Source organism: Ictidomys tridecemlineatus, chromosome 2 (assembly GCF_052094955.1).
Source record: "Ictidomys tridecemlineatus isolate mIctTri1 chromosome 2, mIctTri1.hap1, whole genome shotgun sequence".
Taxonomy (NCBI): domain Eukaryota; kingdom Metazoa; phylum Chordata; class Mammalia; order Rodentia; family Sciuridae; genus Ictidomys; species Ictidomys tridecemlineatus.
This window is the reverse complement of record NC_135478.1, coordinates 215,141,136-215,166,146: the sequence shown is the minus strand read 5'-3', so window position 1 is coordinate 215,166,146 and position 25,011 is coordinate 215,141,136. Positions and strand designations below refer to the sequence as shown.

At 39.7% G+C, this 25,011-nt stretch overlaps 1 protein-coding gene across 12 annotated transcripts in view; it reads left to right on the top strand.

Moving 5' to 3' along the window:
* The window catches only part of Dgki (diacylglycerol kinase iota), a 425,847-nt gene that overhangs the window by 184,819 nt on the left and 216,017 nt on the right, over window positions 1–25,011 (top strand). For 11 of the 12 annotated variants that reach the window (XM_078040592.1, XM_078040591.1, XM_078040588.1 and 8 more), the window contains exons 7-8: window positions 14,924–14,995; window positions 17,707–17,823. In XM_078040592.1, coding sequence (XP_077896718.1) covers window positions 14,924–14,995; window positions 17,707–17,823 — 189 coding nt within the window. The remainder of the gene's footprint in view (window positions 1–14,923; window positions 14,996–17,706; window positions 17,824–25,011) is intronic. The other variant, XM_078040589.1, reaches the window with a different exon arrangement.

Here is a 25,011-nt window from a genome sequence, read left to right as displayed (position 1 = left end):
TTTCATGTCTACCTACCAAACCCAGTATAAACCAGAGCTCAAGGGACTTTGTTGAGGCAAACCATAAAAGCAACATTTAATAAAATACAGTAGAATGCGTTTTGACATATTATGCATGCATGGATCTGACCTCCCATTCTGTGGTTGTACATGATGTGGAGTTACACTGGTCATGTATTCATATATGAACGTAGGAAAGTTATGTCCTATTTTTTTCTATTGTCTTTCCTATTCCTGTCCTCCCTCCCTTCCCTTAATTCCCCTAATTCAATGAACTTCTGCCCCCCCCCCCACAAACACACTTATTGTGTGTTAGCATTCACATATCAGAAGGAACATTTGTAAAAGCCAACTTTTAACAATGGGACATGGTGTATCAAAAACAGAGATGGGACTGGAGAGTTGGATGAGATCCATCTAGAACATATCATTTAATGCACATCTGCATTCAATCAATGGTTCAAAGCCAGAATGCATACTTATTCTGAAAACCTGTTTGTGACTTTTTCTCACCAAATTTACACATTACATTCATTCAGTTAGAATTTCCTCAACACTGAGTTGCCTGTAGTACTTAAAAGTATCAAGATGCAAAGGAACAATATAGTAATATTATAGCTCATTTGACCATTCTTTTCAAAGAACCAAGCATCCAAGCATAGCAGTGTAGTAATGTGGAAATGTTTGTAAATTACAACCTGAAACCTTCTTTTATTTCATTTGGAAACATATATAAGCATTATAAAACAAATAATTTTGATAACCATGACTCAAAAATTTTTATTATCAAATATTAAGAGCAGGCTCTCAGTGCAATAACCCCTATTTCAAAGTTGTTTGGTATACATTTTGAATACTTCTTAGTTCCCTAAGCAAACAAGACACATCCTTATGATTTATTATGTTATAAATCATATGTTCTTTAATATTTAATTAATTTAAATAAATTAAATTACATGCACCATATGTAATGGGAAGATATCAAAAGTGCTCTTTAATTGTAATGGATATTGTTAATTTATAATGAACTTAAGGTGTGGTATGTAAAATGTCCACAACTAAACAAAGAATACCTAATAGCTTTTTTTGTAATGCAAAAATTTTAAAAATGACTAAGCCATTATTATAGGGATAGTGAAAGGGATTGCAGAGTCTAAAAATAATAAAAATACTGATTGGGGCTTTCTAGGATATTCAGTGTATCAACTTGAAAACTCTCCTCTAGTGATTTGAAAAAGCCTGCATCCTAGGAGTCAGCTCTTGAGAGGTTAAGGACCAGGACTCTAAGTGCTAGTGCGAGGATCCACAGCTGGTTGGGCAAGCTTGGTTATTTGCCTGTTTACGTGTGTCCAGCTGTAACAGAGACACCCTCTGTCATTAGCCTCAGGAGGACCATGGAGGAGGACTGGAGTGGGCGATTGAACAAGGGCATGGAATCCAAGCCTCTCCATGGAGCTCCTGGCAAAATGACTGCTGGAAGCTTGGTTTTCCTTTCTTTCCTTGACTGAAGGTCAGTCAATGGGACAAGGGAAACCACCATTCCATCCTTTGACTATTTTAGGTTCTTTGCAGAAGTGGTATCATGTATCCTTTCTCCTTTCATGTCTGACTGACTTCACTTAGCTTAATGTCCTCAAGTTCATCCAGGGAGGGGCCATGGGGAGGTATTAGTAAAGAGAATCCAGTTTTGATTATACAGGAGGAATAAGTCTTAGAGATCTATTATGTAGTATAGTGTCTATAGTTGAAAATACGGTACTGTAAGGCTTCTAGGAGGGTAGCTTTTATGTTGAGTGTTCTTATCACTGGGAGAAAAAGATGGGTGGGAGGAAAGAAATTTTGGAGGTGCTGGATATGTTTTTGGCATAGATTGTAGAGCTGATTTCACAGGTATATGCTTATCTTCAAGCTCATCACCTTGCATACATTAAATATGTATTTATACCTCCATAAAGTGGCTTAAAAAGGTAGGTTCCTCAGAGACAAATGGCCTCCCATCTTTCTCCCTGGCTTTCTCAGTGGAGTCAATTTGGCCTTTATATACTTCCCCTCCTTTTTTCAGAATCTGACCCTGGACAATTAATCTGAAATTTTGATTCCTAGTCTTTTGTTATGAGACTGAGCCGGTGATTACCTCCCTTTCAAACTGCCTTTCTTGAATCACTTCATGAAGAAAAGCTACTTCTCACTCTGCCCTGGTTTAAAAAGCATGGGTGTGTCAGGCACTTGAATATTGATTCCAGAAATAAACCTCCTTCAATTAAAAATACAGCACAATGAAATATGATTTTAAAAGATAAAGACTTATTTGTATATTTTTAAAATTGATGACCATTACAGTAATAAACAAAACTAGGGCTTGGTTTTCCTAGGTAGGCAGAGAAATGCCTGCTGAGTCGTTAGCTGAGAAGCAGAAGTCAAGGTTCTTTTGACTAATAAATAGAGTTTTTACTCTTTACAGATTAGAATTAGTCCAAAATACACTCACAGTTAATTAAACAAGGCAAGTAAGTCTAGAAGTACATTGAAGTGGGTTAACACATGTTGCTCAGGAAAGATCTTTTGAGTGCTTTGGTGAGGATGTAATATAGAGATATAATAATTTTGGCTTGGGATATAGCTCAGTTGGTATAGTACTTGCCTTGCATGCATAAGGTCCTGGGTTCAATCCCCAGAACCACACACACACACACACACGAGAGAGAGAGAGAGAGAGAGAGAGAGAGAGAGAGAGAGAGAGAGAGAGAGAGAGAGATAGATAATAATTCTTAATCATTTTTTAGTGTCAGCTGATTAAAAGCAATTGTGGTAAAGCAGCATTTTCTTTTGATATCTACCAGTCAGGTGTTGCTGTTGGAGGAACCATTCTGGATTCATCTCACCCTCAACTAGTACTTCTGATATAGGTGGCCTGCTTGATTGCAGGGGTACAGGACCTTAGCCTTGGGCAGTCTGATTCCTTAGTCTTGAGTGCTTCACATTCTATTTATTATTAAAATTATTCAGAGAGTTACAAAGGATGTCCCAGTGGGTCATCAGGGTACCAAGTATATTCTTCCAGCTTCCATTGTCAAGTAACAGCTGTGTCTCTACCTAATGATCCAGGTCAGTTTCTTCTGTTGGTACGATGACTCATTCCTGTATCTGTTAGTCTCTTGACACAAAAATTCCAAATTAACTGGGCTCAGTGGTAGTTTAAACTTTGAGAGATTCATGTTGTGCCCTGTAGTTGAAGATGCTCTCCCTTTGGTACTCAGATCCTCAGAGCCCAGAGTTGTAGGGATGAGAATCAAAAAGTCTCCAAGTAGGTCAGTGGAAACTGTGGTAGACAAGGCCACTCTACTTCCATCCCTTGGTTTCTTTAACAGTATATTTTCCATGACACAAACTACCATAAAATTCCCATGGACTTGGGAGTGCATTGGGTTTGGAGGATGATGCTCACAGGGTATTCTTTTAAAGCTCCAACCTGAGTTATATGTGCCTTCCAAAGACTGTATCAGGCCTGCTTCTGGGTGGTGTGGCTCATCTCATGGTCTCATGTCTACTGATGCGCTCTTGTTGCCATAAAGTGTTTCCTTTGGTCTTATACAATGTTTTGCAGAATCCTGTATCAGTGGGTCAAATACCAATGTGTATGTTTGTTGACTCTAGTGAGTTTTTGCCTCTTCTGGAGTGGAAGGGGTTCAGTGTCATCCATTTTCCATCAGTTGTTTCCTTTAAGGGATGTGTCATAGTGGCCTTGGTGCTCCGCTTTGGTGGCTTTTGTTGGCAGGCGAGTCATTAAGCAGTGGCAATATCTAACTCAGTTTTGGTGAATGGTGGTCCTTGCTGTTGAACACAAACAAGGCATCCTGAACTACCACAATGGGTACATCACTTAGGACCCCATGGTGCTATCTGTGGGATGGCTCATAACAGAGAGTGGTACCTGGGTTATATCTTAGTTTTTATTTCTTACAAGGTGAGTACTCTCTGTTGGGCATCAACATACAAGATTTTTTTTTTTTACTCTTTGTACTTAACTTCATATATCATCTACTCATCTCTTCCACAGACCTCTCCTTTCCTTCCTGGTCCCTGACCATCTAGCAAGCCATTCACCATGGTCTATAGGTCATTATATATTTGTACACCAGGGCATTTATCTTTTTACACAGTTGCTTCATCTGAACTTATGCTCACTGGAAAATTTCTTCTCTAGGGAAAAGAAAAATTATCTAGGGAAGAGAAAAATTATCTCTCTAGGGACCACTCCTGAGTAGGCTTCAGTGCAACAAGAGTCCATTTTTGGCTGGGACTTACATAGTTGATCATTCCATGCATGACCCAATCTCAGCTTTTTTCTCCTCTTTCAGATGACCCTTAATTGAGGTGTGAATTGAGTGAGAGATCTGGTACTATATAGTAATGGATGACATGGAATTCTGAGCTACCTACTCATGCATCCTGGTGCTGCTCATACAAGGTCCTAGATAATCCCAATTAATATAGCAATGGATGGAGCTGGGCAAACCCACCTTATGATCTTATGGAATGCAGCTCATGACACCTGGTGATTCACCTGGTATTCCTCCACCAGAGCATAGTAACAGGCCAGCAAATGATTTTGAAAGGTATTTCATTTTATCCTACAGATGGCATAAATTTGTTTCAGAATCCTAGTGTCTGTATTGTGATTGTCTTGTTGCTGCTTGTCATAAACACCACAGGGACCTTTTCTCCTCTCCTGTTCCTCTAAGAGCATGGAGAGATAGCAGAACTTTCATTGCAGAAAGAATCTGTTGCAGAACTCTGTCCTGCTCTGGGCTCTACTCTAAGCTGGCAGCATTTAATGTCATGCACTAAATGGATGAAGACAGTATTCTTACATGTGGAATGTGCTACCTCTAGGACCCAAAGAGGCCTACAAAGTGCTGTGCTTAATTCTTATTTTGTCAAAATTGTGAAATGCAATAATTTACTTTATGGATTGGGGAGGTTTTACTAGCATGCCCCTGTGAACCCCAGGAGCTTCACTAACAAGTGAGATCTCTGATTATACATAGGGCCTATGTCCCTACCTTCTATCTCACCAAGACTTTCAGTATACCTGCCATTTTTTGGCTAATCCACTTTGACATGATGTCATTGATAAGGTGGACCAAGCGATGATCTGCAGCATGTTCATATTGTTCAGGTTCCTTTGCATTTCATCCAGAAGAGCTCAAAGCCTTGGAATGAGCCTGAAAAGTACACCATTAACCCTGCAAGTGAATGTAAAATGATTTGTATTTTCCTTTCAGAGAGGATGGAAAGGAATTCAATTTCCAGTCAGTCTCCACATGTCATGTACTTGAAGCTGAAAGAGTCCAAAGTTAGCACAGTAACTGCAGTCAGAGTACACTGGGTTGAATTTGTGCTAGCATAACACCATTCTCCTATTTGGCTTTGTAGTATCTCAACTGGTAAGTTAAATGGGGATACGTAATTGTATACCACCTCTGCCTCCTTTAGTTTTTAAAGGGTGGCACTTAAACAGATCATTTTAAGGAAACAAACAAAAGACCATTGTCACAGCTTTCAAAATTACTAATTTTAAATCATCTCATACCTATTGCATTTGTGAGTTTCACATTGGTTGTGTTTTAGATACGCTTTGGAGAGTGGTTTGAGTATTATCTGGGTCTCCTCACTATGCTAGTTCTTTCACAATTTCCAAGTGTGTTCATTCCAATTATGTAATTGAGGACCAGAGAAATTAACCCTGATAGATTTATAGAATTAATAGACTCTATAAACAGCCCTAGTCCGGGACTTGATTTTTTTTTAATGCTCTGGAGTATCATGATGCTGCTTTATACCCAGGGTAGACAAGTCATCTTAGAATCTTGTCCCATAGTTTTTAAGACACTTGAACATTTCTCTCTCCTCAGTGTCAAACCACCCAAGTGAATGGTTGTAGATTCTTTTAACTTAAAGACTGGGCAGATTTACCATAGACCTTTGTTGTGATGTTGCTGGAGTCTTCTTCTAGAGACTTGTCCTCTCCTTCAGTCAATGGGTTCTATCTTTGATGAATGACAGAAACATAAGAAAAAATTGTGACTATTTATTGGAACATCCACCCTTATATTTCTTGATCATTTTTTCCTGATTTCTTTTGATTGTATTGATTGAAAAATATTCTTTTACCTGCAAATTCATTGAGAAGGTTTGCATATAGGGTGTTCCTCAAAAGCTCATATGTGAGATAATGTAGGAATGTTCAGAGGTGAAATGATTAGACTCTGAGAGCCATTGGATGGATTAATAAATTAATTAATGGGTGGTACTTGTGGACAGGTAGAAAGTGGCTGGAGGAAGTGGGTCATTGAGGGCATGTCTTTGGGTTTATCTTTAGTGTCTGATGTGCAGAGCTCTCTCTCTGTTTCCTAGCTGTCATGTCCTAAGCTGGCTGTCATGTCCCGAGTTGATTTTCTCTGCCACATCCCTCTACCATGATGTTCTGCCTCACCTTGGGCCCAGAGCTGTGGAGTTGGCTGATGATGGACTGAACCTCTGAAACCATGAGCAAAAGTAAACTTTTCTTTCTCTAAGTTGTTCATATCAGTCTTTTGGTCACAGCAATGCAAAGCTGACAAAAACATCCATCTTGCTTCTAGGGATGCCATGCTCTATTTTCCAGTTCCATAGCTCTCTATAGGTCAGGCTCCTTGGTGTCAACATCAATCTTACTGTAGAGGTGCCATCCTTGCTTTGATGACTAAGTGCTGCCACATGGTTCCTAATGTGTCTGGAATTCTATAATCCCAACTGCTATCAATCTGCAAGGCATTTACTACAATCTGGGCTAACCTGCAGAGGAGAACTGCCCTGAGCTTCTCAACAGTGATGTTGCCCTTCTCACCAGCACATTTATTACTGATTTGTGAAGTAGAGCGTCCTTTGGTCCTCATGCAGATCATAGTCAACTGATGGGTACTTAGCTGTACCTAACATAGCAGCTCCAGTATATTGCCTCTGTGAGGTTTCCATTGTTTCTCTATCACAACAGTTCTGGCATTTCTACTTAACATGGTCCATTTCTCTGTTTTTAAAAGCCATCTTAGTGTTAGTGTTAGCATCCTAGTGTCAGCATCATCTTCTGAGTTTCTTGGTCAACTCTTCTATCATCCAATTACGTATTTTATTTGTATTAGCTTTTTATCACTCTGAAAAATACTGAGAAAAATGTCTTAGAGGAGTAAAGGTTTATTTTGGCTCAGGGCTCAGGGGTTTCCGTCTATGGACAGCTGGCTCCAAGGCAGAAACACCATGGTGGAAGTGTGTGGCAGAGCACACACAGCTGCTCAATTCATGGTGGCCAGGAAGTAGATAGGAGGAGGAATGGACCAGGGACAAGGTATAGCCCTAGAGGGTATTCCCTCAAGTACTCACTTCTTCAATTAGGTCCCACCTGCCACAGCCTTTACCACCTCCCAATAATGCCATAGAATTATTAATCCCTGTTGAGGTCAGAGCTGTCGTAATTCAATCACTTCCCCAGAGTTCTACCTCTGAACATTGCTGCATCAAGGACCCAGGCACTGCCTTGAGGAACATTCTAGATCCAAAACATAACAATAGGACACACTCACATGTATATATATGTGTGTGTATATATATACTGCTTTATATACAATATGTGTGTGTGTGTGTATATATATATGTATCTTACATGTAACTTACAAAACTTGTAAAAACCTATAAAATTTATAAAATATCTAACTTATCTTTAACATATGAGTGTTCCTACATTGAGAAATTCTCCTTCATCAGCTGTAAGTCCTGCCTTCTCTGTCCTACACCCTTAGGATCCAGGCTCCCAGACACTCTCCCACTTCCACTGGTACATATTGATTGGTTCCTGAAGCTAGGTCCTCTGAGACTTAGTTCTTTTCCTCTCTTAACAGCCTTTACATCTTCCCTGACTGAGTCCATGAGTATGAAAAGACTATTAGGTCATTGGTAATATTACCAGGAAGAACAGATGTAGTAAAGCACCAAAGTCAAGTCAAAACTATTTCTGGACAGCAGATTTTTCATTCTCTGAGGTACATATACCTAACAATATTACCTTGACATAGATTCACAAAGCCAGCTAGGACATAATCTGAATAATTTCACCAAGTTTTGTAAGTCTCTTTCTTAGTTGTCTGGGAGCTGTATAGCAAAACAGTCCAAGTTTATACATAAAAACGTAGAATTACTTCTACTAGCAGAAGAACATTTTCTTTAATCAACTAGTTAGAGTACAGCCAGTTATTTCCTAAAATATCATATAGCCAGCAAGGTATATATTGTATGATTTGTTTAAATAAATCTTAAACAATTTTAATTGGTCTTGTTTTTTTTTCCCAAACACCAACCTGCTTGGTGAATATTGTCAGCATAAAATTATAATTTTAATTTTTAAGGTTATTAATTATGGGTCAAAGATGTCAATTAATTATCATGGATGAACATATTATCATAATTGTAGGTAGTTTGTTACAGCATTAGGAAAATGTTTTCTTACAAGATACCTACCTGTTATTACAGGACAAAGGTAAGCCCAATAGTTAGATGTAGTTTGTGCCTTCTTGAATATAATAAGATATTTTTGTTCTAAATTCAGAATGGTCATAAAAACGTAACACATAGCTATCTGCAGTTTACTTGTAAATTAAAATGTCCATCAGTATCCATAGTTATGGGGGTCTACCTGAGTTCCAAGCCCTGGGTTAAGCCCTCCACCTTGACAAAGTCATTGACTCATGGAAGACACAGTCCTGGAAGCCACGCCTTAGACTCTTCACATAGTCTGACACATTTGTAGTAATAGTGTTAACCCTCAGGGAGAATCCTGTGCCCTAATTCTTTGAGACATTTTCCCTAGAAGACTCAATTTATAATCTGTAGCTTGTAGCAGGGGCCTTGAGACAAATGAATGGAAAAAGGAGGAAGTATCTGAGGATGGTATGTTGTAATTCCAAACCATATGAGGATGGAGGAACTCAGGGTGTTCTGTTGAGGAATATATCGGTATGAATCAGATATTCCCTGGAGCAAGAACATATTACGGACAATAAGGGCGATGCAAATTTTCAGAGCCTTTAATTAACACCATAAAGTGTATTGTAATTAAACCCAATAGACAAGAACTTAAGACTTTTCAAGAATTATTCTAATAAAGTAACTGTAAATTCACATAATTTTAAGCAACTTCAGAAGTTATAGGCACTGCTTACTATTGGTTTAATTGATGAAAACATTGGTTATTATAATTTTAACTTAGATGAATACATGTATTTACATTTTGAAAATGTTAAAAAACAAATTTTAAAAAAATTTAGCTTAAAATGTATGAAATATGATATGTCAAGAGCTATGCAATGTTTTGAACAACTAATAAAAAAAATTTAGCTTAAAAATCAACACTATCAGAATAGGAAATTTAGGAAGTTCAGATAAATGAGATTTTCTACGAATGAATAAAATCCCAGTTTATAAAAACTAGAATGTTATATTAACATTTTTACACTGTGACAAAACTAAGGAAAAGGCATATTGTCACCCTAGCCTAGTTTCTAAGGAGTCACCGTGTCAGGCAAAGGTGCTAGTGTCAGTGAACTAGTATCACTGCACTGAGGTTTTTTGAGAGGAAAAGTTCAATAATCTGTGTGTATTGGGAAGGTGGTTGGTTCCTGGTGGCTTTGCTTATAGACTGAAACATGCACTGTAGAAAAGACAAAACTAGCCCATAAGTGAGTGGATAATCAGTTAACACAAATGCCTTTTTTTTTAATTGGTTAGAAGAATTTTCAGTTAGGCTGGTGAGTCTGCCCCTAGGTAACCTGGAGGTCTTGGTTACTTACTAGCTTCAGCTGGTTGGAGGTGGTTACAAGGCAGCCAGTTTGAGGTTTTCTAGCAAAGTCCTGCTTAAAGAGGAAAAACCTCCTTTTACATCAGTGAGTACCAAATCACTAGTTATAGTAAAATATATTGGTAGATATATTCCCATGATATTCATTTAAAAGAGTGATATGGCTGTTTATTTTAAAATTTCAATCTTATTTTTCTGGAAGTTATGAAATTTGCTTTTCCACTTATGATAAACATTTTAGAGATGAAATATGAAATTTGTAAAAGAGTATATATTTAGTTCAAAAATCATAGGAAATATTTGAGCAAAAATGCTTGAAGTCATCTTTTTAAGATAGATATTACTGGAGATAAATTGATCTAATCTTATTTTTATTTCACTTGGGTCTGTCCTCAATAACAGTTATGGGTTTTGCACACACTGGTGGATGTGGATAGGCTTATTTTATTGCTGCTTAGTTTTGGAGGCAAGTAAAGTATCAACTTGTGCAGGACAAGATCAAATCACACAGGGAGGGAACCCACCTAAGGTCAAGAGATCCCCCCACTTCAAACTTCAGTTCAATACAGAAACGAGAAAATAATTTCAGCTTATTTCAGGTAAGGTTCTTTTTTCCGGTTTCAGCCAAGGCTGTAAAACTGAGTGCCATTTGGTATGTGCCCTAGATGGCAGAAGAAAGAGATGCCACAGAGCTTTAGCTGCTCAGAATAAGTCTTGTATAAGCTTTATTCCAAAGGCTCAGTGTGATTGAAAAACCCAAAGAACCAGGAGAGTGACTTTGTCCCTCGGTATTCTTGATATTTTTAATTCTGAAGTCAGTTGGATCCAAAGCATCTGGGCTCATATCCCTATTTGCCTCTTTGATAGTGCGGAACAAAATAGCCCTTAAAAATCAGAGTCATTTTAAATGCAGTCAGACATCTGTCAGTACCATAATAGCAGATTTGGGCCAGCATTTTAACACGGGTGATTTGGAATCTGGTTCTTTTTGCCTGGCCAAAATCTCCCATGGCAGGTGGTCTATGGGAACTTGGTCCATGACGGCTCTCAGGCAATTCTACTTATGTGTCTGTGTTAGATAATAACCCCAAAGCCATGGTCACTGTGACTCTGCCAGACTAGAATCCAAAACAAAGCACAGAGATGATGACCACCAGGCTCATTTCCAAGGAACCCCCCCCACAATTCTGCATAAGCATCAGGCTAGTTGTGATTGGCCTTGTCATTTGTTTCTGGAATCAGCCTGTCCGTGTCACAGTGGATTGCATCTGTTTTCTCCCTGAAGCTGGAAGAGAAGGCCAGTATTCACTGGAGGGCAGCAGCCGAATACACTCACCCTAAACTAAGTCACATCGTGCATTCAGAAGGCTTTCTCAGCAAGGTGGTAGAAGAGGTTCCTGCTGCTAGAACTTAGTGATGAAATTACTCTTTCACATATAATAAACACACACACCTATTGAAGGCATTATAAGAACTCCCAGATACAATTTTTTCATTTGATGCTTATAACCCACCTGGAGGTGTAGGAGAGGTTCAATTCATTATTTCCATTTTTAGGTAAAGAAAGATGTTAGAAGAGTTAAGTGATTTACCTAAGATCACTGTTATGGTTTGGAGGTGAGGTGCCCCCCAAGAGCTGAAATGCAAGAAGATTCAGAGGAGGAATGATTGGAATATGAGAGCCTTGACTCAGTCAGTGAATTAATCCCTTGACAGGATTCACTGAGTGGCCAGTAGGATGTGGCTGGAAGAGGTGGGTCACTGGAAGTGTGCCTTTAGGGTATATATTTTGCATCTGGAGAGTGGAGTCTCTCTCTCTGCTTCCTAATCATCATGTGGGCTGCTTCCCTCCACTATATTCTTCCTCCCTAATGTTCAGCCTCACCTTGAGCCCTGAGAAATGGAGCAGGCTGTCTAGGGACTTCAGAAACCGTGAGTCCGTGAGGACTTCTTCTGTGACACACACAAGTTCTGGATCAGCAGGCAACCATCCCAGTCCCCAGCACTTGAGAGTCCTTGTATTGCTTATAGGGCTGTTTTTTTTTTTTTTCCTGGAGAAGGGTCTAATGAGGATGCCCATTTTTAGGTATCTCAGGTCAGGTGTTTAAAGGCTGCATGGCATGAAGTTTGGGATTGGATCATGATGTCGTAAAAGCTTTCTGGTTCAGTTAATAAGAAAATGTGTCCATCTTGCCTATGATGTTTGAAGAGCTGTGCCGAGTTGCTAAGAATAAGGATTTTATTTGAAGACCTTACCTCTCCACATCATATAACCAGCTTCTTGGGGCAACTATTTGTTAGTGGCAAGGGGAGATACAGGTGGCCCTTAGTTTAGGAGGAGAGACCATGTGCATTGAGGTGATTTGGAAAATGTTTTTTAGATTTTGTAGTAGATATAAAATCTAGGTACTACTGTATATGAAATGGTGTAGGCTTTCCTGCTGGTGGGCTGGGGATGAGAAAACAGCATGGGGCAACAAATGGAAATAGAAAAGAATAAATCAAGTTGAGAATATAATTAGACCTGTCTCACTGTAGACAGGGCTTTATAACAGAAAGGAGTGGGTTATAGATGTTGACTGGGAATAATAAAATTGATTGGGAATATTATGGATGGTTCCAAAATGCTCAAAAGAGGAGTTTATTTTCTTGATCTATAGAGAAAGCAGTGTCATATTTTGCATTTTGAGCTGGTGGCAGTGAAGAATAAAGGGGGAAGCAGACTGTCTCTGGAGAGAGAAGTTAGAAAATGAAGTGACCGGGTAACGCAGCTGGATGCCTGGCTGGACGTGGGGTCCACAGGGCGACAGTTCAGTGTGCTCAGGTTCCACTCGGCCCCAGCACACTTGCTCATAGCTGCTGTTTCCTTCCTTCACACAGCATCACAAATTGTTGCTCTAGTTTTATCCATCTTTCTGCTTTCTCAAAAATGACTTCAGGGATGTTGAGGAATTTTTCAAGTATCCGCAACGTGAAGCCATTTTTTGTCTTCTTTGGTACCATCTTGTTTTATATTGAATAGTTTGGCATCAGCTTGGAAAAGCCCTGCACATCGAATCCTCCGGCCCATTAGACTTTGTGTCCCCTCTGCAAGTTATTCTTGTTGGGCGGTTGCAACCCTCAAGTGCTGGGGACTGGGATGGTTGCCTGCTGGTCCAGAACTTGTGTGTGTCACAGAAGAAGTCCTCTTCTGGGGAAAAGGTGCTGTCATTGACAGAGAGAGGCAGTAAGACCCATTACCTGGGTGGAGGAGCATGTGTCAGAGGTCCCCAAGAGCACTCCAGTTCAGTGGTTCATTGGTGGGACTTAGCATGTGGTAGTGCTCACATCTGTGACTTATTACAGCCCAAGGTCATAAGGCAATGTCAGCAAAGAGACAGTGCGGGGGTGGGGGAGAAGAGGGGAGTTTGGGAAAAGCCAGGCACAAGCTTCCCAGGGATTTTGCCCAGTGGAGTCCTTAGGAGGTGCTGAATTCCTCTAGCTGTGAGCTGTGAACCCCAGGTAAACATCTACCAGTCTCGTTACAGACTTGATGCCCAGGGTTTTAATGAGACCTGTTCACATAAACACGCTCTGCATAGCACAGACCAAAATTCCAGACTCCCAGCAGGAAAGTGGGTGTTCAGCTGACCACTTAGCACAACAGTTTAGGCCCAGCATGCCACTCTTAACTATCCTGGGAATTGGGGAAACCCTTCTGATACCCAGGTTTCCCAACCTTGCCAACAGCCCTTCTAAGGTTAGGAGTCTCAGGATTGCTGTATTGACTCTTTTCTACATAAAGAGTGACAATATGATCACTTCATTTGTTGAGAAGGGGATGTCAATGGAAAAACTTCTTCAAATCCAAGAGAGTCGATATTAAAAATTCATGTTTATGAAAGTGCTATTTGAAGGTGGGACAAAAGAGAAGGATGAGAAGTGGAATCTTAAGGTAAAGGTGACTGAACCCATCCTGGGCTAGTGTCCACATGCAGGAGACTAGGGAGCTAGAAGGAGACCCAGGATGGTGTCTCAGGGAACCAAGAGAGGAGACAGGTTTAAAAAGGAGGGAATGCTCAAGGGTATGTCGAGTGAACAGGCAGAGGTTATGGGTACTGCCAGATGCCCTTGAGGCACCGTTCCATAGCCTGTAAACTGACTTTAACTTAAAAGTATCCATACACATGAAGCAGGACTTATTTGGCCAGTGCCTGGAATAACTTTCCTGCCCATCACGTCTTTCTCTTTTCCTCTGACCACCTTACTGAAGCCCTGTTTAGTTTTTTGTTACGGCTCTTTGTTTGGGTTTACATTTCACAGGCAGTGAGAAATGACTGAAGAGTGGGGAAAAAATTTTTCTTTGTACATTACTGCCAACTTCTCTTTGGTAATTATTTAAAGACAGCAGCAACTGAAACCACCTCTCTGGTTCCTGATGGAAGAGTCATTCTGTTTGTTCATTTAAGAAGGTTGTTTCTGCTACTCCATTGATCTTGTTGATGAGGAATAAAAACTAAAAGCTGCTTGTTTTGTGAGCAGGCATCCCAAGAGGATGATGAAAGTGTTTGAATTTCCTACTCTACCCTTGGACTTCTCCCAGACCCTGACTTCTGGGTACTGTCTCTCTGATATTTCACTTCTGTTTTTTCCTGAGTTCTCGGACACTAAAGGCATATGAAGTCTCTGAGATGCGTGACCATTGTGACATTGGATCAGGGAACCAGTAGTGACTTTTCCTTTTCTTATAATAAAATTAGATCAGAAATATTTTTTAAGCTCTTTGTGTGTGTGTGTGTATGTGGCTGATTTAGAGAAGTTAGTGGTGTAGCAAATTCCAGGGCCTCCTCCTTCTCACACTCTGGGTGGTTCAGAAATAGAAACTCTTTGCATGGCAGAAGGTGGAGAGCACAGTGATGATGGTGGCACCTGTCGTCCTGGTTACTATAGTAATGGTGACAGTTCTGGCCTTATTTACTTCGTTGAACTTCAGGAGGGCAGATGTGTGCTGTGATTTAGGTGGTTTTAAATTCTGTGTCTTTTGTCCTAATATCCCAGGGCTTCCAGCAAAAGTTCTCCTTCCACAGTAAAGAGATCGTGGCCATCAGCTGTTCCTGGTGCAAGCAGGCGGTAAGTTTGGGATGAGATACAGCAACGTGGGCGCACGCGACCAAAATACACTGTCGGTGCCTGAGTTCCTGTCCGCCAGGGGAACAGGAGCCTGACGGAACATACTACTTTTCCAGATAGAATCCTCGAGGGAAGAAAGACAGCAAAACTACAGAACAACTGTACAGATGAGCTGAGAGAAACTGCAGAAATACATTTACCCCTTTCTTTTGTACACATTGAGAAGCCTAGGCCCAAAGACGGGGGGGTCCTCCCATGGTGCCAGTCCTGGGGCTGGAACAGAGGGCTTCTCACTCCTGGACCACATTTCTTTCCTTTCCATTAGATTCTGAGAACTCCTCCTGGTAGGCAGGTTGGCATTGGGAACAGAGCAGTGGTCAACAGGAGAGACCCACTAATGCAGATGTCCAGGCATGCTCCTCCAGTTTTGACATGGGTGACTATTTTTTTTTTTTTGGTGGCACTCAGTGTGAAAATCTCCTGTGCCCTTCTTCAGGTTTCTCTAGATTGGGATGATGCCATCTGTATGTTCATTGAAATCTAGCTCTTCCTTACATTTGCACATGTATAGACGTTAGTGTCCCATGGTCATTTTCCCGTTTATGTTTCTTCTTTTCTATCTCCCTTTGTCCCCTCAATTTTTTTTTAAAGCACCTCACTTCTCTCTCCAAACTAGATGCTAACATTTTCATACTCGTCGGCCAGTGTGCCTGTTATTTCTGTTACTCTTACTTGGGATTTGGCAAACTGCAGCCCCCAGGGCTAAATATGGCCCACACCTATTTTTATAAATAAGAAATTTTATCAAAACACAGCCATGCCTAGTTACTTATGGACCCTGTGTCCCTGTTTTTTTTTGCATTTATGTATCACCTATGGCTACTTTCATGCTGCAGTGGGTTCATTGAGCTCCCTGACCTGGTGAGACCCTGTTGGTGAGATGACATTATGGGCAGCGGGGCTCAGAAGGCTGCATCTGCTCCACCATGTTGCTACCAGGGTAGGGTCAGATGGTTTGTCAGGGTCAATTTGGAAACGCAAGCCCCTTTCCAATGAACATGTATGCTCTCTAATTTATAGTCCAACTGAGTTAATACAGAGACTGAACTTTCATTTGACCATTAAGGCAGACCTTTGGTTGATTCCACATGAATCTGAATTTCCCCCTTTCTCACATGGTAGAAGGTGGTTTGTCAAGTATCATAAATAAAAAATTTTCACACATATTATAAACATGATGTATTTTAACAGTATAGGTAAACAGGTGAATCTCTATGGTACACAAGAATGGACCTTGGATTAGGTAGCTGAGTTTCCTTCATTGAGATCCTGGTTCCACCATTTAAAAGCTGTGGGATCTTGAATTTGCCTCTTAGTCACTAGATTGGAGATTACTCAAATACAAATAAGTATTTTATCCTTAATTGACCAATTAGTAATTAGCTACTGGATCACAGCAGATCTTAAAGATATGCAAACATGAAAAAGTATTATTAAAATTACAGTGGCTCTATTTGCTAGTTTTCCTGAGTCCTGATTTATGTCTGTTTTTCTCACATAGTTATTATCAGTGATCCCCTTCACTTTTAAATTGTTCCAGCTAAAATGATAAATTATATGATCACAATAAATATAAACCAACTCGAAACTGACATGAAGTTCGAAGAAATCACTATAATTAAAATCTGAGGCCCCTAATTATTGTATAATGTTGATTTTATGTTTGTTAGAAGATAAATGTTACTGCACGTTGCTATCACTCTAGTCAAAAGATGATTGCAAGTGTGAATGGCCCCTGGCCATCAGTCCCAGCCTCAAGCTGGGGTGCCCAGTTAAGCCCCTCACACTGAGGTGCTGTTATGATTATTAATCTGCAGTTGCTTCCTTTCTTCCTTTCAAAACCAAAAAGCACTTCAGGCTTGCCAAGTGTATTAGGGCACCGTGTTTTTTTAAAAGGCTGTTGAGGAATGGAGCAGAGGCACTCTCTTTTTTTAAAATTCTTTTAAAAAAATATTTTTATTAGTTGTTGATGAATTTTTAAATTTTATTTATTTTTGGTATGCAGTGCTGAGAATCCAGCCCAGTGCCCCACACATGCTAGGCAAGCGCTCTACCACTGAGCCACAACCCCAGGCCAGGCACTCTCTTTATACTTTGTTACCTCTGGGTTTCCTAACTTTCTAGAGGGGACATCCTGCCTCCCTCCTGGCTTCTCTAACTGAAGAGAGAACCTCGGGGGATTGCTGTCTCTGATGGAAAAAGGAGAGGCAGAGGGCTGGCCTTGCCTTTTAGCTGCCTTCATTTCCTTCTCCACGTTATCCTTACTCAACCAAGTCTGTGACGAGCACCAGGGAAGAAACACAACTGTGTGCAGTAGGGATTACTAGAACCTTCCACGTTTCTGCCTTGTTCTGCCATGTTGATTTCTCCTTAATAATTGTGGTAAAGTCTATACTGGCAGAATAGAAAGCTGGTCTCTAATCTCCTGGGGCTGGTTGGGTGGTATTGAGAAGGAAGTGCCCTTTGTGTGTGTGTGAGTGTGTGCGTGTGTGTGTGTGTGTGTGTGTGTCTGTGTGCGTGTGCGCGCGCATGCCTGTGTGTGTGTTGGGGAGGTGGATGTGCATGCATGGTGTGTGTGCATGCACTTACTCCTTCTTACTGTGACATTACCTTTTGCCTAGAATTGCTTATTAGCCCATTTTTCTCTTCAGTTTCACAATAAGGTGACCTGTTTCATGCTGCATCACATTGAGGAACCCTGCTCCCTGGGGGCTCATGCTGCCGTTATAGTCCCGCCCACCTGGATCATTAAGGTGAAGAAACCTCAGGTAACTGCCAGGACCCTGGTGCTGCAAACCCAGTGCAGAGAAAAATGAATTGCTGCTCCTTGCTTTTCTCCCCCTGACTATTCTCTGGGTTACTGAGACCTCTGCTCAGTCATCCCCAAGGTCCCGTGCTTAAGCTACTAAATTCATCCCCTGGCCCAGCACCTGACTGCACTGGGCTCCCTCATGGAATCAGCCTAATCAAATCAAAGTTCTAGAGCAAGGGTGCTTCCTCCCCATTCGTTTGCTCACGATCGTCTCTTTGGTGGCAGTTGCCCTGAGTTTCAGGGAGGTCCAGTGGTGGGTAGAGCTGGTTTTCATACAACTCTCTTCTCTTCCAGCCTGGGAATTTCCAGGGAGTCAGTTGAGGGCAGACTGAGTTGTGACCTTCCTGCATACACAAGGCCTGCTCAGAGAGCAACAGCCCTTTCTTAAGGCAAAGTGGAATTTATCCTCTTAGTTCCTAACCCTGTCCTGTATTCTTCTCCGTGTGCTTCCTGTCCTAGCGAGCCTCAGCTTCCTTATTTTGGAGACTGTGATGGTCTCTTGACTAGGTCATATTCTTGGATTGAACATGTTTCTTCCTTCATACCCTGCATCCTGGACAGTGAGCGCCAACTTATAGGATGGAAAAATTTTCATGCAACGGGGAGAGAGATGGTATCAACCTCCCCCAGGGCATATAGGTGTTTAAGAAGTCTCATTGAATTTACTGCATGTAAAAGATGGTAGACCAGTTCCTGTGGTCTCTCATGCAATTTATTCTCATCAACTCAGTTGTGTTTAAAAGCTAGCAGCTGAGGGATATGGTTTTGCTTTTTGTGTTTCATATCAAATTTAGCCTGTATTCATGAGTATTGTTTATAAATGATCTTTCAAGTTAGAATCCATCGGAGCATTTGGGAACCTTTTTTTCCAGAGACAAGTACAGTATTGTCTGTTAAAAAGTGGGAACTCTGTATAATCTTTCATTTTACATGTTAGTATCCACTGCCAAGGTGTGTTTGATGAGTGCCCTAAGGTGACACAGTGAGCTCTACATATGTATTGCTGTCTGAAATTCAAATGTACCGAGTTCCAATTTTTACTTTTGAATCTCTTTAACATTTCTACTTCCTTTTTTTATTTCTTTCTATAATTTAGTAATCTCTCCAGGGCTTTACATTATATATTCATTCCGTTAAATCAAAACTTAGATTGTGTCAGAAGATCTGGTAGACTCTGTGCTATAACATACAGTCCTCGCTCAGAAGAGACTCAGAGTTACCTTAAGGAAAGGTTGGAGGAGTTTCATGAGGAGGTGGGTTTTAATCTGCTTTTTGAAAGATGGGTGGGACTTAGATCAGTGCAGAAGAGAAAGAGAAGCCTGGCCAGAACAAGGGCACCTTGTCCAGCATCGCACTTGTGGGACTATGAAATGAGTCGCCTTGAAGTGTGCGGTGAGGGAGAAGGTGTGTGGGGTGAGCAGAAGGTTGCACTGGACTGACAGAGAGGGATCTGGAGACATGTGGACTTTATCCTGAAGTAACTGGCTTCTTCATCAGCAAAGGAATGACAGCGTCAAAATATCCTCGTAGAAGGAAAAGCTAGCAAGAGTGTGTAGGATGCCTGAGTGGTATGGGATTTCGAAGAACTAGAAATAGAACAGTTAGGAAAATCAGATGATGATTCCACTCTGCAGAGAAATGGTATTCTTTTCTCACCTCTGAAAGCACCTTTTTTTGTTATGGAAATTTTCAAGCTAATGAAGAAAGAGAAAATTGAAATGGGTTCTTCCCTTTCAAAATGGGTTACAGTCTTCCCTAGCCATAGGATTTTCTGCCATTCTTGTTTCAGCTATCCTTGGCGCTGCCAGATTATTTTCTTTCATTGAATTATTAATTTTGAGATTCATAAGGAACTGGAAGGAATAATACAGAGCAATTTCTTGCACCTTTGACCAATCTTCTGGTAATGTCTTGCAGTACAGCATCACCCCAGGCCTTGACAGCCCATCAGCAGAGACTCCTGTACCTGCTCCCAGCCACCTGCATTTTTCTCCTGGCCTCACCCCCTCTGCCCCACCTTCCTGAAGTGGAAGCTACTCCACTGTTTTTCTTTCAGTTTCATCTGTTAATGTCTCCTTTTGCTTCTTTAAAATATAACATTTAAAAAGATAATGACATACCTTTCTCTCATCAAAATTAGTAATTCCTTAATTGCTTTTTTTTTTTGCTTGTCTCAACTATTAGTCCTGCACTGCCTTTTGTGGACAGATACCTTAGGTGTCTTTTAAATTTGTAACAATATCCTCTCATATTTTTTCATGCTATTTATTTGTTAAATAAACTGGGTCTTTTTTCCTGTGGGATTCCCCATATCTTGATTTTAACTGCCTGTATCCTTAGTTTTAAACAATTTTCCTTACTGCTTATATTTTGTATAAATTAATATTGAGATATAGCAGCTCATTTACATTTGGGGTTAACTTTTGAGGAGAAGGACTGCATTGGTGGTGCTGTGTATTTGTATTGTATTTCTAACAAAGGAATATAACATCAAATTGTTTCAGTATTATTAATGTCATGATCAATGGGCTTGGAAACTATCATCCTAATCCATTTACTATAGCCTTTTACCTATTGTATTATCCCCTAAAGATCATCTTCAAAATCTATTATTTCATTAGTGATTGCCAAAATGTGGTTTTCCAATTTTTACTCTTTTTCACTACTTAGCTATAATTTTTCTTCCCCTATCACCAACAAATAGGAGAAAAATATTTGAGTATTTGACTTTATTAATAAATTTTCAGAGTAATAAGTTAATGCCCTAGTAACCTTTAAAGGTGGTTAATGCCCTAGTAACTTTTTAAGAATCGTCTTTGCAGAGCATCATTATGGATTCACCTCATTCTTATGTATGTGAATATACCGGCATGTGTGTGCATGTATATTCACACAAATGCACACACACTCTCAATATGCCTCAGAATATGGTCCTCATTATTATTCCTACATTCGCACTGCTTTGTGAATTGGAACCCTTCCAGGTGGCTCCTGCCTACTGTCATGGCCAGTAAAGTTTTGGACAGCTCCTTTGGTTTAAGGAATGCTAGGATATATTTCCTGTCCATATCTGGAATCAGCAATGTGGACATTAAGTAGCTCAAGTTGTGTTTGAACCCAAGAATTTTGATTCTTGAAATCAAGTTCTTAGAGGCCACACTGCCTCACTGACTAACTACAGCTTTGTTGAATTAGGTATCTAAAAATTTTGATGATCTCTCTTTCTATGGGCTCCAAAGCCATCAAGTAAGTTAATTAATGAGCTAAATTCTGTTGAAAAGCTGGTTCAGGATGAGTCTGGGGACAGCACAGTAATGTTTAAGAACTATGGCTTTGGAACTTGGACTCCTTGAATCCTTAACCTTACCATTTACTGATTTATGCAATATTGAACTATTTAAACTCTTCCATTTCATTTTCCCTTCTTCACAGTGTAAATGATACTAGTACCTAATTCACAGGGTTTTAATGAAGATTAATCAGCTAACAGATGCACATAGAACAGCTCATGGCTCATTGTAAGTAACAGAGCTCTCTTTCGTGATCTTTCTTCTTGTTTAAGGAGTACAGAGTATCAAAGTGGAGACATACCACAACAGTCGAAAATACTGGACAGTTACACACAGGTCAGGACAGAAGTTATTGAAGGATGAAAAGAGGAGGCAATTTCTAGTGGATGGGTGTGAAGAGAGAACAGTAAGGGATGTAGCCAGGCATCTGCTCTGCTCCCAGAGCACCTTGTGGCACTGTAACTGTTGTATTTTACCATGTGGTGGGATAGTTTGTTCACTGGCTTGTTGCCTCTGCTGTGGAAGAGAGTCAATGCCCATTCATTTATTGAATAAAAGAATAGACGAAGACTAGGGGATTGTCCACCTACAGGAAGTAGAAGAAGAGGATCCTGCAAACTGGGAGAGAGCTATGGAAACGTGGTTCCATTATTAAAAATGGAAAGAAAATAGGGTGGCCATCAATGTTGAATTCCATAGATACTAAAAATAATAACAGGAATTGAGAAAAGTCTTTAGGTTGTTGGTTAAATCATGGATAACAATAAAAACTGTAGTTTGTAGAGTGTGTAGCGTGGGTGCCAAGTTGTTCCTGATGATTCGGAGGCGGTAATATCAGATAATTCATTTGAGACATTGGCAAGTGTATTTGAAAAGAGAATTTGGAAAGTAGATGGAGAACAGCAGAGTAAAATCTTTTTCCAACTTTAATTTTATATCTACATTTTTCTACATATCTACATCAGTGTATTTTTCATTCTTTTATCATACTGGTTTAAAAATAAATGACAAAATGTATTCTTTATTGGATTAAGTAAACAGTTATTTAATTAGCCACATTCAAAGATGCCATTATGTGTATTATGAGGTCTAAAGATGAATCAGATGGGATCTGTTTCCACACAAAAAAATGCATACTCCTTAGGGGTAACATAGATATATCCATCTAAATCATTGGACAGAGTATTTGTGAATTCTGGAAGAGGCACTCAACAATATGAATATCCTTAAGGAAACAGCATCCTCCTGCTGTTTTCAGAAGAGTGACTTTTTGGTTAATGGGTACTGTGGGGAAATATTCACATTGGGTGGGGAGCACAACAGGCTAGAAAGGTTGGTTCAGCCATGGACAGGAAGGAGTTGTACATCCAAGGTTGAGAGTGGTAAGTTTTACCTGAGATGTAGAAACACTGTAGAATTATTAGGCAGGAGTAAGCACTTTCAGTTGTTGGGATCAAGGTAAGCTAAATGGAAATCACACCACAGGGCTTGGTCTTAAAAGATGTGGGTGGTATGGTTTGGGGAAGAGAGACAAAGTTCAACACAAGTAGATAGAACATACTGAGAATTGTTAAGATGGATCATCAAATAAAGCCAGCTGTATTTGGATGTTTGTATTTAGACAAATGACTCCAGAGAGGAGTAATGGTTAATGTATAGGAGTCTCCCCCTACTCTCAGAGATGCATTTCAAATCGTTCCACAATTGTCATGGATAGTATCACTATATATATATATAGTGTTTCTTCCTATGTATATATTCCTATGATAAAATTTAATTTATAAGTTAGGTACAGTTAGAGATGGAAGCAATAACTAAAAACAAAATAGAACAACAGTATCAATCTACTGTACTAAAAGTTCTTTAAGATAGTTGATTTTTTTATTTCTGGAATTTTCCATTTAATATTTTCAAAACATAGTTGACTGTAGATAACGGAAACCACAGGAAGTGAAACTGTATTATAGTCAGGAAAAGTGGTTCATAAAGAGATGGAATTGGACCACATATTTTTCTTCTCTGTTAAGAGATGGCTGGCTGAGAGGATAATGGCTCCCTGAGCAGCTGTAGAGTTGGGAGTCCTGAGGCATCTTGGTTGTGAGGGGAATGTGGGCTGCCTGCATGATTTGCTGGGTTTCATCACCAAATCTCTTAGAGAGAGGAAGAAGTTAATTACTGGAAGTGAAAAGATGGTGGAAGGTAGATGATTTTAAGGAATCCAAATCGAAAAAAAATCTGAAGAATTCAGGCTGAATCTGTTGATTTGTTTAGATTCCAAGTTATATCTTAAGTTATAGACATCAGCGTTTCTCTTTTGGACTGAAAATCTTAGAGAACAATATTTTGATCAGATAAACAATGCTGAATCTATTCAAACACCAGGGCAAGTGCCTGTAGAGGAGGAGTAAGACACACATCACATGAATGTCTTACAGGATTCAGCTGTAGAATATGAGGGTGGGAAAGCTTTTGCAGAAGTTTCGCATCATGAGACAAGACATCCTTCAAAAAAAAAAAAATTAGCTTTTGAACCACTGGCTTTTCCAAAACTGTCTCTGTTTTATAACTCTCCCAGTAATCTCAAAGGGTGTCTATAGTTTTGTGCAAAGAATATAAAATGATGCTCCATCCTCTCTCCTGAATTGAGTCCCTTGGGACTGTATAGGCCTGAATAGGAGTACTGTGGTTTCTTTGAAGAATGATAGTACTGTGTCTTTTGATTTATTGTGTAGTTCTTAATGAGTAATACATAAATGTTTTTCCTGTAAAAAAAGTAAACTTTCTGGATTAAAAAACAGTCTTCTTTTACCAACATTTTAAATTATAGGTCTCTCTCCCCCATCTCCCTCATCAAAAATCCATATGGGGACTGAGGTTGTAGCTCAGTGGTAGAGTGTTTGCCTAGCCTATGTGAGGCACTGGTGCTGATTCTCAGCACCACATAAAAATAAATAAATAAAATAAAGGTATTGTGTTTATCTACAACTGAAAGAAATGTTTAAAAAATTCATATGGAATTGTTACTACTAATTTACATGCATAAAAACATACCTATGGAAAAAGATATAGAGACATTGTGAGCACTGGGGTACATGTTTTTAATATGAGACCTCATTCTACTCTCAGTGCTTTAGAACTTGCTCCAGCTAGTAATAACATGACCCTTGGGGACAGGTCTATATGAAGACCTAGAGACCCAAGTCATATTTTAAACTGCTGTCCACATCCCATACAATGGTTGTATTACAGTTTATTTGTTAATATCCCTATTGATAGGTAGTTATATTGTTTTTAATGTTCCACTTATAAATAATACTGTATTCATTTCTTCCTGGCCCTGAATGAGCTTTTTTTTTTATATTAGTCCTTTTGTATTTTTAATCCCTTATAATTGGAAAATGTTCTTTAAATGCTGGGGACTTATGAAATGTAATAGCTAATTTTATGCAATGACCAACAGTATCCCTTAAAATTGCCCAAGTTATTTCCTTTGGTGAATTCTAAAGGTCAACTAGTACTTGTGATTTAACCAGGTATAGGACTATTTGCAGCTTTTGAGACCATGTCCTTAACTTTTTAAAAAATGTCTTCATTAGTGCATTATAGTTACACATAGTTGTGGGGTTCATTTTGAAATATTCAAACATGTTATAGAATATTATTTGCTCCATTTCAGTCCCCAGAACTTCCACACTCCTTACCCTCCTCCCTCTCCCATGTCCTTAACTTTTGATGTGGGTTTTCTTTATTCTTCTGCTTGCCCATCCTCAGAATCACCGTGACCTAGCTGGAGCAGGCAATGAGAAACTCAGTCCCTGCTCCCATTCCTGTTGCCTATCAGAGTTTGGTTCAGT